This window comes from Chironomus tepperi, unplaced genomic scaffold (assembly GCF_022539635.2).
Source record: "Chironomus tepperi strain 1889 unplaced genomic scaffold, CSIRO-AGI_Ctep_v1 contig_161, whole genome shotgun sequence".
In the NCBI taxonomy this organism is placed as follows: Eukaryota; Metazoa; Arthropoda; class Insecta; order Diptera; family Chironomidae; genus Chironomus; species Chironomus tepperi.
Window position 1 is genome coordinate 2,567,069 of NW_027226283.1, and position 16,266 is coordinate 2,583,334.

A 16,266-nucleotide genomic window follows, 5' to 3' on the forward strand; every position below is an offset into this window, starting at 1 on the left:
TTAAAAACTTGGGACGTATGCATCGTATTTTTTTCTTTTCTAAAAAATTGATTTATAATTACAAAATGCTGCTAGTTTGCATACAATTTTATAAAATAAGATAACTATTGTATTCAAACATATCCATGTCCATGTTTTTCAGCATGTCTAAACGAACACCAAAAATGCTTAAATCAGTTGTGCTAAAAGTATAATTAAGACTTAGTTCATTTTATTCCTGATCATCAAAAAGTAACTATGGACTAAAAGTAGTAGCGTCAGAAAGAATGTAGAAGTTTTTATTTTGGCTACATACATTCGATTACAGAGGTTGAATATGATCGAGATCGATAATGTTTAAAGCAATGAACTGATTGGGTATTCTTGATTAACGGTAAAAGCAGATCTGAAATTAATGCTCTTGACAATTGTGTGATTATGCCTTGAATGGTCTTTACAAGGGCTGGACAATGAAAATGCTTTATTCCAAATAGATTTGAAACTAAATCTTATGTCAAAATTAATTTATTTAATTTAGTTAAACTCAAATTTTAAATATATAGGTTGTGAATAAAATAATACTTTTACTATTCGAAAATACTTATTTTTATTATTCTATTTCACCGTTCATTTTCTGTTGCTTCAAATAAACGTGTGATGAGAGTTTAAAAATAGCATTGACGAAACCAAGAGTAAATGTGCACGTATACGTTTTATATGCATAATGACAGACGGTATCAATTAAAAAATCTACAAGCCGTCTTATCAATATATATAGAAAAATGATTATGATGTGAAACTAAAACATAAAACATTTGTTACTGATAACGATAAAAATGCTTTCAATAATGATTGGTACCTTAATATAATATTAATTGAATTATTTTCTATCAATCAATTGACACACTAAAACCTAAAATTTCTTTAGATTAGTGTTGTCTTGACTATACTGATATTATTGTGTTTTTAAAATATATTATATATGTACTTATTTATATATATATATATATATAATGTGAAGCCAATACAAGTGATGAACAAGATATATAAAGAAGGAAGATAACAAATTTGACGAAGAAAAAGAAAAATAAAAAAAATCAAGAATTCGATATGTTTCGTTGGAAAAGAAAAAAAGTCGACAAGAAGTCTGAAAGAACTCTATATAACAAAAAGGCACACAGCAGTGCAAACGTTAATAAGGAAAAAAGAAGAATGAAAAAATGTTTCTTATTTCATTCTCAGGTCAATGAATATGGATGTATGAGTATTTTTGTTTAGAGCTAAAGGCACTAAAAGGCTATGAAAACACACAGACAGAATTTTATGAAAAAAGTATATTCTCTTTTTGAAATTCGTACGAAACGGATACAAGCACATATAAACATTGGATAATGTAGTATGTGTTTGCTTTTATAAAGAAATAACGCTGGCGACGGTATGTCTGGTAGGAATCGTGTTGAACACAAAAAAATTTAAAAATAAAATATATAAATATTCGGGTCTTGAAAACTCTAGCATTCATTTACCTTGAAAATTTTACTTTTATATGGAAAATCATTTCAAATTCTCAATTGATACCTTAATATAAGGATTGAGCATCGTTATATTCGAGAAATCTTATTATACATCTTCTAATTACACCTCCCTTAAACTTAATTAAATTAAAATATTTTGTAGTGCAATTTTGAGTTTGAAATTAAATTTTAAAATTATAACATAATCTTTAAAATTTATCGATTTTCTTTCATGAAAAAACTAAATTTTTCTTAAGATTTAGATGTATGTTAAGTTCAGTTAAATGTTATGATAATTTTAAAATATATAAGCAGTTTTATATATTTTGTAGATTGTATAAATAATGAACAAAAAAAGAAGTAATACCTGACTCAATTTTTCTTTGTTCCCTTCACATTTTTTCAAGTGTATGAGCGAACTGTTGCCGATGTGTCTTCAACCTGTGCAGAGAAATCGCATTATATTGTGTATCCCATTCTTATAGTCTGACGTCTATAAGATCCAATAGGTAAGAGCAGTGCCACACTATAGATTTTAATTTCAAAGTTTGAATAAAGTAAAACTGAAATAGAAAATATGCTTCAGTGTGAAAGAAACTTCTCGTGTGTGAACTGCTGCTCAATGAATCACTAATTTGAAGAATAACTTTATTTTAATAAAAACAGAAAAATACACAACAGATAAAAAAATAACAAAAAAAAAAACACAAATAGTGAAAATGCAGTAGATTAAAATTAAATGTGAATATAATTTAATTTTTATGATTTTATCATTTCATTGATATACGCCGCTAACAATATTTCATTTAAGTTTAAATTATTATCAAGAGTAATTTTTTTTTTCAATTATTTATTAAATCTTTTGGGATAAAAAAAATACCTTATGGACGACAACAAAACTTAATAAAAAAAAAATTTAAAATAGTGAAATTGTGAGTGAAATAAAAAGACTGTAACTGTATGTGTGCGTATTCATACATAACATGGCGAACGAAATCAAAAAGATTTTAATTGACAAACAAAATGAATTTGAACTGATAAATGACCATCAACAGAATGCAAATGACGTTTACAAAAATAAATTAGCGCTTAATAGTGTTTTACGGGATAGTATGAGCTTGATTTCATCGAATCAAAACTTTTTGAATTTGAAAAATTCCTCTCCAACAAATACAAATCTACAAGCTTCAACACAACATTCACTACCACATACACAGCTATCATCGTTGATGAAAAATAGCAACCGCAATAAATTTGGTTTGAATAGTAGTGGCGCTTCAATGTCTACCAAAGCTTCATCGGCGATAACATCATTAACGATTACTAAATCACCGCAAACAACTTCAGGGACAAAAATGGGATCAAGACGTATTTTCACTCCACAATTTAAATTGCAGGTATTAGAATCATATCGCAACGATAATGACTGTAAAGGAAATCAGAGGGCAACTGCTCGAAAATATGGTATTCATAGAAGACAAATTCAGAAATGGCTTCAATGTGAAAATAATTTGAGATCAATTATTGCAAATAATCCTCAAAATGTTCGAAACAATCAGATGAAATTGAGTTCAAAAGTATCAGCTCCCATTTTATCATCATCGATAAGTTCTAGACAACGCGGAGTCAATACAGATAAAAATGGTGCGACATATAGTTGTTTCTCTCTCGCTAATGTGAAAAATTTCAAAGGCAGTAATAACGTTGAATCTTTGTCGACAAAAAGTCTGTCATCAGCATCGTCGATCGGTGAATTTACAACAAGAAGCTTCAGCAATAATACTGGAACGGCATTAGAAAAAAATGTGGTTTTAAACAATAATTTTTGTTATGATGCTGATTCACATAAAACGACTATATTTAGTAGTATTGTTGATGACCATCCAATAGATTTGTCATGTAATCAGACAAAAATTAAAATTGAAAATGTTGCTCGTCCAATTCCTGTACATCCTTCATCATCACATTATAAAATTCCGTTCTACAGCTATGGTACAGATTTTTTGCCAAACAAAAATATTTTGCGCTATCAGTACGAAACTTCCTCATCTCCGCAATTAACGGACATATCAAACTCTATTGTGAAAACAAAATTAGTGGATGCAATTGATCTAAGTACCACAAATATATCGCAAAAACGTAAATATATCACCGATGATAATAATAAGGATAATAATGATAAGCCGCTCAAACTATTTCGTCCATATCTTGAAAGTAATTTTGAAACTGATACAGACAAATGTAAGAAATTAAAGCAAGATGATACTCAAAAATTTCCTATAATTTGGAGTAATAATTGTATTTTTTATCCACAACAAGTTCAATCAGATTATAATACTTTTCTTATGACATGTTCGCAAGCAATCTATAATGATAATTCACAAAATGTTTTGAAAATTCCTTCTGTTACTCCACCACTATCATCTTCTCTTTCATCACCTAATGATAGTGGAATAATGATGAACTCTAACTGCCATATATTACTACCCCTATCTCAAGCTTCACCTGTATCGGGATATGACAGTTCAACATCGTCAATTTATAGTTTTAATGATAACGAAGTAGATTTGAGTCAGGGAAGCAGTCCGACTTACACATCAAGCCATTATGATGCATCTTCTCCATCATTTTCAAGTGCCACAATGTCACCAATAGCTACTGAAACAAAAGTGCCATTATCGCCATCATTACTTCATGATTTAAAATTTAAGTTACATACACTCGACTGCTACTACAATGATGCTGATTGTAAGCGTAATGAAAAGTTGGTTGCCAAAAAATTGAATATCAATTGTAAAATTGTTGAAAAATGGCTACGTCAGGAAAATGATTTACGCAAACAATATAATTTACAAATACTAGTGTAGACATATTTAATAATAAGCAGTTTTTATTTTATTATCAAAAGTAAATAAACCTTTTTCTTAAAAATAATCATCAAAATATTATTGAAATCAAAATTGTGATAAGAATATTTATTATAAGTGTCTGAAGATATCTATCTTTGAAAAAAAGTAATATTTTCCAAATAAATCCAATAGATGGAAAAATGCACAGAAATTTTTTTTTCCAATAAATAGGTAATCTATTATAATAATATGATTATCTATAATCTAAACAATAAATTTCTAAATCAACGAAAAAAATTGCACTCATTTTTAAATTTTATTCCGAACAGTGTTTTTTTTTGTCTTAAAATAAATTAGATTTAACAGGACTACAATATATATTTAGGAAGAATAATTTCTTAGGCATATTACATGCAATTAAAATTTAAAATAAAATATGCAAAATTATAGAGTACCATAAATGAAACGTTAAATATCGAGAATGGATCGAAGATTCACAGGTGTCAAAAACAAGTAAATTTTTGTCTATTTTAGATTTATTATACTAAAGAAGGTCCACAAAAAATAATTATTATTATGGTGATTTGCATACTAATAAGACAATGTTCTTTTTAAAAGCAGGTCGTTATTTTGCACTTTTCTCTTTATTTTACGATTACTAAAAGTTTTTAAAAATTCTCCTCTCACAGGTGCCATAAAAACAGTCCTTAGTTTTAAACTCATCAAATTTAAAAGATTCTTTAACCTTTGTATTATGTTTTTACTATGTTATTGTATTTCTACTGAAAATTAAATTTACATATTTTATTATAAACTTAAAATACAGAAATTAAATGCAGTGTAAATAAGGTACAAGAACGAGTAAACACAGTCCGATATTCTACAAACTACCTGAAATTAAATCTCGAACAAAATTGAGAAAAGACAAAAATTACAAGAAATTATAAAAAAAAAGGCCTTTAAAGATTTATTTAAATTGTTAAATATTTTTTTAATTCAATTATTGAAAATATTCTTCTGAAACAAAAATCAAGCAATTTAAGTTTTATAATAAGAAAATTTGATTTTCTTTAATGTAACATTTAAGTTAACACGCCTTTTCATTCACTATTTAAAGTTTCAATTTTAGGAATATACTTAGAAACAGAGCTCGAGTTTGACTCAAATTTTATATGGAGTTGAGTCGATTGTAATATACTATTCTATTTAAAATCCGAGTCGAAATCTAGCTTTGCTTAAAAATGTAATTGAAATGTGCCTTAAACTCATAATAATATTTTAGAATATCAAACAAAGTGCCAATTAAATAATTGTAAAAATAAAAAAAACTTAAATATTAAACTTATAAGAAGTATAATATCTATATCATGTGAATTAATATTTTGCTATACATTTACATTTAATGTTGAAAACATTAAATTCTAAGTATTCCTATTGTAAGAAAAAAGAAAATAAATAAGGAGAAAATAATAAAACGAAAACTTGTGTTTATTTTTACAAAATTATTAACATTTGAACTATTCGTCAATATGGTTGTAAAATAGAATAAAATGAAAATATCATATTTTTACTAAAATTGAATTTAATCTATTAATGCTTTTGCATATAATTTTTATGTGAAGATTTTGCTGTTTCTAGGGTAAAGAATCTAATTTTTGTGGTATTAACATGATTTTGGAAAATCTATTTTACACTGCTTTTAACTTTCAGAAAGGTAAATAAATTATGAAAGAATATTATGACATATTCTTTGGATGAGTTTTTCGGATTTTTCAGCAAAGACACGTTTTTTTACAATTCGTTAGCATAAAAACTATTATATTTAGTTGATTAGAGGACCTATGAATCCTTATTAATGAAATTATTCACTTTTTTAAGCAAATTTCTCGGTTTCACAAAATTGAATTTTCATCTGAAGAATTCGATTTTAAGGAAATTGGTGAAAAATATGCTTGAAAACCAAAACAAATATTAAAATAAACATATTTTTCTATAAACTGATGTATTAAACAGTCTAAGAAAGTTGTTAATTAAAGCAGAAATTCGATTCTTTGTAGAAAAAAATGTGAAACCGAGATATTTTTGAGCTTTTTTTTTCCTAATCCATGACGAAAAATACCAAATGAAATTTTCAAAAAACTTAATTTTTCGTCTTAGTTTAGCATTTTAATGTCAAATAACTGCTAATTGAGTAAAAATTAATGTTAAAAGACTGTTTAGAGTTCATTTAAACTATTAAAACATAACATTAGGAAAGATTTTTATGAAATCATTTTTCGTACTAACCTTGGATTGTAAAATTTTTCAAAAATTCAACTCATCCAAAGAATAGCCCATATATCATGTTAAGTTTTATGAAGCTGCTACTTAGGGGTTTCAATCCCGGGACAAAATCTCAATCCCGGGATTACGGGATTTGAATTCTCAATCCCGGGAACCCGGGATTGGATGATGAAAAAATATCAAGTTTTTAGTCGAATTCCAGTGCAAATGTAATACTAATAATTTTATTAGAAATTTTGAGGATGAAAAAAATCATTTTCAGTACTCAAAAATGTGTTCTAAATAGTTAACAAAACAAATTAATGACAAAAAATTGCGAAGATTTGTGATTTCAAAGCCGAAATCAAGATGTCAACAACATGCTTTCTCAAAATCCCAATCTCGATAGATTTTTGGGATCGAAAATAGAATTTTCGGGTTCTCGGGATCTTTCGGGATTCCCGATATCAAGAAAGCATAGTCAACACAGAATTTGCCTAAACTTTTGAGATCTTTGGTACGCCTTAACAGAATTTTAAGAAATTTCATACAAATAAATTTAATTTCTGGCCTTTCAAAATATTAACAATATAATATGAATTTTTAAAGAAAGTTTCAATTAATTTTTGTTATTTGATACAGTAAAACCTCATGTTCAACTTCAACTTCAAAAATTGTGGATGAAATTAGTATATTATGTTATTACACATGATTTTCAAACGTGTGGTTCTTAAATTTTTAAAATTTTAGACTTTAAACTTGAAGTTTTTGTATCAACATCAAATGAATTCTCAGTCCCGTAATCCCGGGATTGAAGCTTCTCCAATCCCGGGATTGCGGGACCGGAAAAACGTCCGGGATCCCGGGATTGAAACCCCTACTGCTACTGTACTATAATTAAGTTTAAATGATCCAAAAATTTACCCTAAAAATTCAAGTTTTTAATACAATTTTCAATTAAATTTTTTTTTAAGAGTTCTTTTAGGAAGTGGACTAATATGATAAAACAAATATATTTTCAAATTTAGTACTATCAAACAGTAAAACTTAATTAGTTTAACTAAAAACCCACATTTCAATTTTGTAAAAATTGAATTTAATTTTTGTGGTATTTTAAATAAGAGATATTTTGGTTGATGCACCCCTTTCTCTTTTTTAGTTAATTTAACATTTTCCACGTACTTTCCAAACTTAAATTGAGTTTAAATTAGTTGAATATAATTCTGATAATAAACTTTAAATTCTGATAATAAAGTTTTTGGAAGCATAACTACAGATCGATACTACTAGATTATATTGTTCGCAAATTATAGTTTTTCTTTTGCTTTCACGATATCGCGGTCCCGCAAGATTTTCGGGATCGGGAAAGAAATTGTACTAAAAACTGTTGAAAACGAGGTAAAAAGTACAATATTTTTATGGATTTTAATGTTTTTGATTTTTTTTTAAAATTTGATGTGTATTTTCATAAATTTAAATTTGGATTAAAATTTATGGTAAATATAATTCCCGTAGTAAGGAGCAGAAAAATTTCAAAGTAACCTCTACTATGACTAATAACTCACACGAGTGAGTAGAGAAGTGTGTGTGAGCATGATGATATTTTAGTATCAATATCTTATTGATTTTTCATACAAAGTTAGCAAATATTTTTGCGTGCTCTTGTGAAATTTTATCAGATACTTTTTTTTTTCCAAAAATTAGTTTTAGGGTTTTATATCTAAAACTACATTGCTATATCATCTATAGTCTTTCTAATACTTGATTTAGATTCATATTTGTGAATTAAAATCGTTTAAAACACTTAGCTAAGCTAAAAAATGCAAAAAAAATCCGTCACTCGGTTAAATTTTTACGTACGTAAAAACGTAAGAAAAACTTAACATTTCAAATTTATTAATTTAATTAAGTTTGTAGAGATATAAGAGCATTAAATACAATAGCTTATCATTCCATCAGCACTAATTGATGACGTACTTAAAGTTCGAACTGTAAATAATACTATGATTAGTATGATACTTTTAAGAACTTAAAAACGACAAGTGGAGAAATATTGCACATTGAAATTTTTCAGTTTCTTTTACTCGTGGATTTGCCCTTATGCCAAATAAATATAGCAAAATAATTTCAAGGGGCAGTGCAATAAAATCTCTTTGTTTTTTTTTTTCTATTTATTTTTTATTCTTTCTATTGCTTTATTTTCAAATGTTTAAACTTTTATCCGACAAGGAGATTTGGTATCCTTAAATTTAATTTATAAAATTTCTGTTTCTGGATTACATATGTAGAATGCTAATCAATTCGTCTTCACTTTAAAAAAAGCTTTAAACTTTAAAAGACTTTGAAAAAAGTTACTTTAAATTTTAAAATTCCGTTACATTAAACTTTGGTTTTTGCTCATATTTATTTCCCGAGAAGACAAAATTACAAACAAAATAAAAAAAAAATACTCATAAAACAACAAAGAAGTTTTTAATACAATACCCAAGTTTAAGAAAAATTTACTGTAAAAATAAAGTAACTATTGTTAAATTAATCAACAATATGTTTTGATTTTGATTTATTTATCAAACATAATTTTAAGGTAATAAGTTTTCGAATGGCCTTGAAACCATAAATTATTTAAATTACATCACAAAGTAATACAACAGCAACTGACCAGTAATAAACTTGTTCAGTTTTGTAATACTTTTTATTATAATTCGTAATTAAATTTAATGTAATCTCTCTACAATATAAAACTAGTTTTTATTTTTTTGATATTTTTCAAACTGAAAATATATCAAACATACATAGTTATTTTTTTTAAAACAAATTTAAGTTTAAAAAAACGGTATTATTATAAACCCATAATTAATTGATAAACTTAACCAGAAAACGATAACACAAAATAAATATTGTAAGTAACAAATTTGTGATTTTAGAATAAAAACATTATCTTTAAAAACGATAATACATACATTGAAAATGCATATGCATATGGGATTTTGGTGGGGAACGGATATTGGAGATCTCTTTATTAAAGGATTTGCTATCAACGGAAGCATGGCTGTGATATTCTTATGCATCTCATTATTTATACTATCGATAGTATCTGAAGCTTTAAAAGTGAGTATACAAAATATAACAAGAATTATAATTAATCGAATATTGGTTTTAAAGGTGCACAAAACACGTTCGAAGGCTAAAGCTGCACGGGATCAAAGATCAGTTAACAGTGAAAATACAGTTTTATTGAACATCACAAGCAATAGAAAACCCCTTGCAAAAGAAGTTTTGAATGCAATAATGGATGCATCTAGTTTTGCTTTGCATAACACACTGATTTATGGTCTCATGCTAGTTGTTATGATGTATAATGGTTTTATTTTCATTGCTGTGGTATTTGGAGCATTTGTTGGATATTTTCTCTTCGGTCATATTTCAATGAAAACTAACATGGAAAATCTACAAGCTATACAAACTAAAATAATATGCAGTACAAGATGTAAAGCTTCCGGTATGTATTGATGTTTTTATGTATTTTTTTTTACCTGGGGGTTCTACCATATTTCGATTTGAATTTTTTTCAATTTAGGTGCCTTTTATTCTTGAAATAATAGTCCTTGTTCAAACGATGTTTTAAAAAATCATTTCTAACAAATTAATGCTTTTGTTTAATTATTAAGCTTGTAGCAATTACAAATTTTGATGTTGATAAATGTAATGATAAAATTACATTATAAAGCAAATATTTTGCTTTTAATTCTGATTCACAAGATTTATCTAAGATCATCAAATTAATGTCCACTGTTCATAGTATAATAAAATCAAGCTTAGCGTTTTTTAAAAAAGTAAATAAGATTATTGTTGTTGTTAGAAAGGCTCTTTTATATTACTAGCATTACTACGAGATCAATCATCATCTTTCTTATTCTATTCCTCGACAATATTGTCAATATTGAATGAGTATAATACATGAAATGTCCTTATGTATGATCCATGGAAAATACTCATGTCCCAAACAGCATTCAAACGGAATTGTACCCTAGTTTATTAATGATTTTCAAAAACTCTTTTAAAATGCTCAAAAATAAAAAATGTGGTTAGACTTTTAAACTTAAATCTAAAACAAACTATATTTTTACATACTTATTTATTTAAATATTTTCTCCATGCACTGAATGAACTAGATGAACCATGCTCATCTGGAACAACCCCAATCATAGCTCACACTTCAACAAATATAGATGAATATAGTAGAAATACTGTGTCAGTTATGCACTGCATGCAAGAATCAGATAACTACGATTCGATGGCTGGCGATGAAACTTCTATAATCATTAAAAATGGTCAGGATTACGATTCATAATTTAATTTTTTTGTTATAATCAAATAAATATCTAAATCAAAATATTACAAAATTCAAATCAAATTAACTCTTTTTGTGAATTGTAAATTTATATATTTTTTTATTGAAATAAAGCTCGAGTGATATATTAAGGAACGGATTAGGAACATGAATTATTGAATATTGATGTGATGCTGATGTGTGCTGCCATGACTCAACTAGTTAAATGCTTCTGACCAGTAAATGCTGTACTGGATTAATTATTTTAACTATTATTTACTATTTTATTCACAAATTTAATATTTATATATATATATATATATATATATATATATATATATATATATATATGTGGTCATACGAAAAAGTGACCGTTAAATTTTTGAAAATTACCAACACTATTATGTGTATTTTACACGGATAACAATGGAAAATTGTAATAGTGTTATAGTGTTAGTTTTTTTTTAGGGCGAAGTTTGTCTGTATGAACACATATATAAATCTTGGTTGAATATATTATTTTTCTCTTGTTTACAAACTTGGACTTAAATTTTAAATTTTGAACTTTCGTTAATTTTCAATATGTTTTTTTAAATTTTAAATTACGGTTAAAAACCCGAAAGTTTCTTCTAAGATTATTTTAATCATTGAAACTTGTCGTCACAATGTTATATATAAGAACGTATTTGGCGTAACAGTATCTATAAAAAGAATAATAATAATATTAATGAAATGTTCGAGAATAATGAGAGAAAAAATGAGCTGTGGTCATTCGAGAACTTTTGTAATTTTTTATTCTAATCCATTATAATTTACAAAAGATTTCCGAGACGACAAAAAAAAATCATATCAATATTTTTGAGTTACCTACACAGATTGGACACACACGTTCTTTTCTTTTTCATTGCTGTTTGTGCTTCTTGATAAACGAGATTGATATTTGGGTAAAAACATTTGCAAGTTTAGCTCAACTTTTCTTTTTTTTTTGGAATCGTAGAGTTGAAGTCTAAGATTTTAAAATTTATCTAATTACGTACTTTTCCAGAAGCTTGACTGAAATACAAAGACATCATATTACTTCAATTTAAAAGGTCAAAAGTTAAGTGAAGCGACAAAAATTATTCCTTATCAATTATGCTAGCAAAAAACAAATTACATTCATCTCAGTTTCATCCAATTTTGAGAAAATTAAATGAGCAAAATGTTGACATCTCATTCCATAACATAATGTATCCAGTTTTTATTGTGTAAGTAAAATTTGATTTTTAAATAATTTATTCTTTTAGAATTTAGATAGTGTTTGTTACCTTTTAGTGAGGACGATAACCAGCAGCAAGTGATTCCATCAATGCCAGGTGTTTATCGTTTTGGACTAAAAAAACTAATTGATCATTTAACTCCTCTTGTCGAAATTGGGTTGAAATCTATTTTAATGTTTGGCGTTATTGATACTTTACAAAAGGATGAAATAGGAATTAATGCTGACTCAAAAAATAATCCCGTGATTCGAGCACTTCCAATCTTACGTAAAAATTTTCCAGATTTACTGATTGCATGCGACGTCTGTTTATGTCCATATACTTCTCATGGACATTGTGGAATTATTGAAGAGGATGGCATTAATAATGAAAAAAGTATAGATAGAATAGCAAATATTGCTCTTGAATATGCTCGTTATGGAGCACATATTGTCGCACCAAGTGATATGATGGATAACCGAATTTACGCAATCAAAAATCGTTTGATAGATAATGGAATGGAGAAGCTTTGCTCAGTGTTATCATATTCAGTGAAATTTGCATCTGGATTTTATGGTCCATTTCGAGATGCTGCAAAATCTTCACCACAACAAGGGGATCGAAAAGGTAATTGTTTTTGTTAGTTGTGGTTTTTTATATTTTCTAAATTTTTATATAAAAACAAATCAAAATTTAGCATATCAGCTTCCTCCTGGAAGTCGAGGATTAGCAATTCGTGCAGCAAGAAGGGATGTTGATGAAGGGGCCGATATGCTAATGGTTAAACCCGGTATTGCTTATTTGGATATTGTGCGTGATGTTAAAAACGAATTTCCGGAATATCCAATGTTCATTTATCAAGTATCGGGGGAATATGCGATGATTTTACACGGTGCCAAAGCAGGTGCATTTGATTTGAAAACTATATTGTCTGAAACTCTTATCTCTATGAGACGAGCTGGTGTTGATTGTATCATTACATACTTTGCACCAACCATTCTTGAATGGATGAAGCATGATCGCCTATAAAATTCAGCAATATTTTATTTGAGTTTCTATTTTATTAATTTGTTTATTTAACGGCACAAATTTCATAATAAATTTTTTTTAAAAATATTGTTTTGAGTTATCAATTTGAATAATTTCAGTCTTATAGAAAAAAGATATTTTGTTAAATGTTTGATTGAGAATACATTTTTGTCGCAACGACTATGCTTTATATTTATATATTTGTATTAATATGATATTAATATGAGCAGCGGCTGCAAAAAAACAACTTATAATAAGGATATTTACCACTTTTTTTTCGATAAATTACCAATGCAAGCCCGAAAACCTTCATTCCTTCAAGTTCCACGTAAAGAAGTTTGTATCAAGTCAAGAGTTCCTCTCAAATTGTTTCGATAATAATTACTTAAAGTCGTTTCGATAATGCTGTTTCCTAAAATATGTTTAGCAAAATCCTAAAATTGTAGTCTTATAATTGGATTTTCACTTATCTTTATGATGTCCTTAAGTAACGAATTGTCGTTTATCAATGAAATATCCCAAGTTTAATGCTTCTCAATCCTATTTTGGCTACTTCTAAGTAATTTATTTTTAACTTCCCGTCTTTTTGATTCTTAATATTTATGTTTTTTTTTGGAAAAGACACAAACAAAATTCTAGTACGTCAAATTTTCAAAATTATTTTAACGTTAAATTGTAAAAGTAAATTCTTGCCATAATTTTAAGTTCTTTAACGATATTTATATGTATATTTTTTTTTTTTAATTTTCCGACAAGTGTTTGTCCCTTACTGTCCGAACTTTATTTTGAATTTACAGCAGATTAAATTTTTTTTTTGAAAAATAAAAATGGGTATCTCTAAATAATAATTACAGTCGAAATAAATGGTTAAAGTAATCGAGGGCCCATTTGTTGAGGATAGAGTTTTTTTTTTTTTTTTTATATATTTCATTTATTTGTATATAACCGTTAGGTTGTTTTACAGAATTCTTACATTTATGTACATCATAGTGTTGTTTTGATTATTATTCTTTTTTTTTTTATTATTACTACTTATTATCATCACAGTAAGTTTCAAATAAGTATTCTTTAACTCGGGATTTGAATAAATTTAAGGAGAATGTGTTTTTTATTGTCTGATTAAGTGAATTGTATAACGATAGGCCTCTTATAAAAAAGTTGGGCCCATCCGTTTGATAAGACATTCGTTAGTAGGCCAAAAATTAGCTTAAGGCAGCGATTTTGCAGAATTTGAAGGCTACTTATTGCTTTGGATGTAGTTCTTAATAGAAGGAATCTACAATATGAATTGTGAGCCTGGAATTGAGCATGGAAAAAAATTTATTTGCTGCTTTTTTCTAAACCTATTCCGCAGAATTGCAATTGCTCCGACAGTTTGCGATAGCTTGTTCTTTATATGATTGCTGTAGTCAGTGAATGTCAAAAGTGGATCAATTGTATTTTTAACTAGTAATGAAGCGGATCACGCTTCATGAGAATATTCACACCATAACACAAAGTCGGCTGAGCTTCGCTCGCCCGACTTGGGCAAATTACAGTCCTTTTATAGATCACTATACGAGCCGGGCTGAGCTACGCTCGCCCGACTTGGGTAGATTACAGTACTTTTAAAGATCACTATATGAGCTGGGCTGAGCTTCGCTCGACTTGGGTAGATTACAGTACTTTTATAGAGCACTAAACCTTATAGTCCAGTAGGGTCCAGACACATAAAATCAAGATCCAGTAGGATCCAGTTCACTTTAGACCATTAAAATGAGATCCAGGAGGCTCCATACAACTTCCAGACACATAAAAACAAGATCCAGTAGGATCCAGTTCACTTCTAGATCATTAAAATGAGATCCAGTAGGCTCCATACAACTTCCAGACACATAAAAACAAGATCCAGTAGGATCCAGTTCACTTCTAGATCATTAAAATGAGATCCAGTAGGCTCCATACAACTTCCAGACACATAAAAACAAGATCCAGTAGGATCCAGTTCACTTCTAGACCATTAAAATGAGATCCAGTAAGATTCAGTTCAATTTATTTTTTTTTGTTTGTTTACAAAAATGTATTTTGCAATAATCGACTATAATTTGGACCAAAAAATTACAGTTTTTTACATCTTGTGCCTCACTGGAAGCATCTTATGGCTCCAAAAACAATACAGTTCTTGCCATACCCATTCCCTACCAGATGCAAAAAACCCGAAGTCTTAGTATTGAGTTTAAAGAGAGATATCGTGCTGATTAACTAACTAACTAACTAAATAACAGAAAGTGTTTTTTTGCGATTTCTCGGCACTGGAAGCACCAATCAAGATGCGGTTTTCACTGTTGGATTGGTATTTTCAGGCACAGACTTTCCACCATTGGAAATGTTTGTCCATTCTGTAAGTCTGAGGCAGCAAATTAAAATAACTGAAATTTCAAAAAACCAAAAGCAATATATTCACCCAAATTGAAAATTTGGTGTGAATATGAAAAGCTCTCGTAATCAATACTGAAACTGATTAAAAAGGCATAAAAAAACCTTTGTGTACTTTACATTTACATATAATTAATGATTGGAAGAGTTTCAATGTACAAAAAAGTATCTTGAAGAAATCTCTTCTTAATTTTATAACATATTACATATATTTCGCCTTATAACGGTTATAAATTTTTCAAACAAAAAAGTCTTCAACTTTAATACATCAATATAGAAAAATTTCTACAAATATAAAAATTTGTCATCTCGAATATTTTCAAACATAAACATAGATAGGAAATATATAAAAAGAAATCGTGTTGTGTAATTAAGTAAGTGAAATAAGTGATACTTGATGAGTTTTTCATTAACAAAGTGATTTTAAAAGACAAATGAACGCACTCAACGTCTTACAGTTCAACTAGCACAGTGAATAACTAGATAAGTATCGATTTCATTATGTTCAAGTTAATATTCTTTTTTTTCCTTCTTATTATAGCATTCCTTTCTTCTCTTTTCAGTTTAATTTAGATATATCTTGTTAAGAAATCACTACCTAAACAATTTTCAATTATGCTTTGCTGTTGAATATGGTATTTCAGTGCCCA

The 16,266-nt window shown here is 27.8% G+C and overlaps 3 protein-coding genes and 1 long non-coding RNA gene across 12 annotated transcripts; 3 read left to right on the forward strand and 1 right to left on the reverse strand.

The window, feature by feature from the left end:
* Window positions 1-1,829: 1,829 nt before the first annotated feature.
* brk (transcriptional repressor brinker) lies at window positions 1,830-5,717 on the forward strand. Of its 2 annotated transcripts, none has more exons than XM_070637535.1 (2): window positions 1,830-2,002; window positions 2,419-5,717. In XM_070637535.1, the coding sequence occupies exon 2, from the start codon at window positions 2,477-2,479 to the stop codon at window positions 4,358-4,360; it is 1,884 nt and encodes a 627-aa protein (XP_070493636.1). In that variant the 5' UTR covers window positions 1,830-2,002; window positions 2,419-2,476; the 3' UTR covers window positions 4,361-5,717. The 2 variants fall into 2 exon arrangements, with proteins under 2 accessions (XP_070493636.1, XP_070493634.1); XM_070637533.1 differs by lacking the exon at window positions 1,830-2,002 and adding an exon at window positions 2,014-2,234.
* Window positions 5,718-9,038: 3,321 nt separating this feature from the next.
* On the forward strand, window positions 9,039-11,094 carry LOC139088175 (uncharacterized). 2 transcript variants are annotated; one of them, XM_070637254.1, is made up of 4 exons: window positions 9,039-9,188; window positions 9,529-9,712; window positions 9,767-10,103; window positions 10,777-11,094. In XM_070637254.1, the coding sequence occupies exons 2-4, from the start codon at window positions 9,572-9,574 to the stop codon at window positions 10,953-10,955; spliced, it is 657 nt and encodes a 218-aa protein (XP_070493355.1). In that variant the 5' UTR covers window positions 9,039-9,188; window positions 9,529-9,571; the 3' UTR covers window positions 10,956-11,094. The 2 variants fall into 2 exon arrangements, with proteins under 2 accessions (XP_070493355.1, XP_070493356.1); XM_070637255.1 differs by lacking the exon at window positions 9,039-9,188 and having other exon boundaries at window positions 9,373-9,712.
* LOC139088176 (uncharacterized) lies at window positions 11,024-13,832 on the reverse strand. Of its 6 annotated transcripts, none has more exons than XR_011544195.1 (4): window positions 13,469-13,832; window positions 11,802-11,987; window positions 11,541-11,635; window positions 11,024-11,180 (listed from the first exon to the last, which is right to left on the reverse strand). It is a non-coding gene; the product is annotated as an uncharacterized lncRNA (long non-coding RNA). The 6 variants fall into 6 exon arrangements; XR_011544194.1 differs by having other exon boundaries at window positions 11,024-11,185; XR_011544192.1 differs by having other exon boundaries at window positions 11,024-11,213.
* Window positions 11,728-13,288, forward strand: Pbgs (Porphobilinogen synthase). 2 transcript variants are annotated; one of them, XM_070637251.1, is made up of 4 exons: window positions 11,728-11,878; window positions 11,980-12,181; window positions 12,249-12,799; window positions 12,870-13,288. In XM_070637251.1, the coding sequence occupies exons 2-4, from the start codon at window positions 12,069-12,071 to the stop codon at window positions 13,199-13,201; spliced, it is 996 nt and encodes a 331-aa protein (XP_070493352.1). In that variant the 5' UTR covers window positions 11,728-11,878; window positions 11,980-12,068; the 3' UTR covers window positions 13,202-13,288. The 2 variants fall into 2 exon arrangements, with proteins under 2 accessions (XP_070493352.1, XP_070493353.1); XM_070637252.1 differs by having other exon boundaries at window positions 11,776-11,878; window positions 11,983-12,181.
* Window positions 13,833-16,266: the final 2,434 nt, after the last annotated feature.

Coding starts and splice junctions, on each gene's coding strand:
- brk (XM_070637535.1), top strand. CDS start 2,477: ATGGCGAACGAAATCAAAAAGATTTTAATTGACAAACAAAATGAATTT.
- LOC139088175 (XM_070637254.1), top strand. CDS start 9,572: ATGCATATGCATATGGGATTTTGGTGGGGAACGGATATTGGAGATCTC. Junction 9,713..9,766: donor TAGTATCTGAAGCTTTAAAA/GTGAGTATACAA, acceptor TTGGTTTTAAAG/GTGCACAAAACACGTTCGAA. Junction 10,104..10,776: donor TACAAGATGTAAAGCTTCCG/GTATGTATTGAT, acceptor TGAATGAACTAG/ATGAACCATGCTCATCTGGA.
- Pbgs (XM_070637251.1), top strand. CDS start 12,069: ATGCTAGCAAAAAACAAATTACATTCATCTCAGTTTCATCCAATTTTG. Junction 12,182..12,248: donor ATGTATCCAGTTTTTATTGT/GTAAGTAAAATT, acceptor GTTACCTTTTAG/TGAGGACGATAACCAGCAGC. Junction 12,800..12,869: donor ACAACAAGGGGATCGAAAAG/GTAATTGTTTTT, acceptor ATCAAAATTTAG/CATATCAGCTTCCTCCTGGA.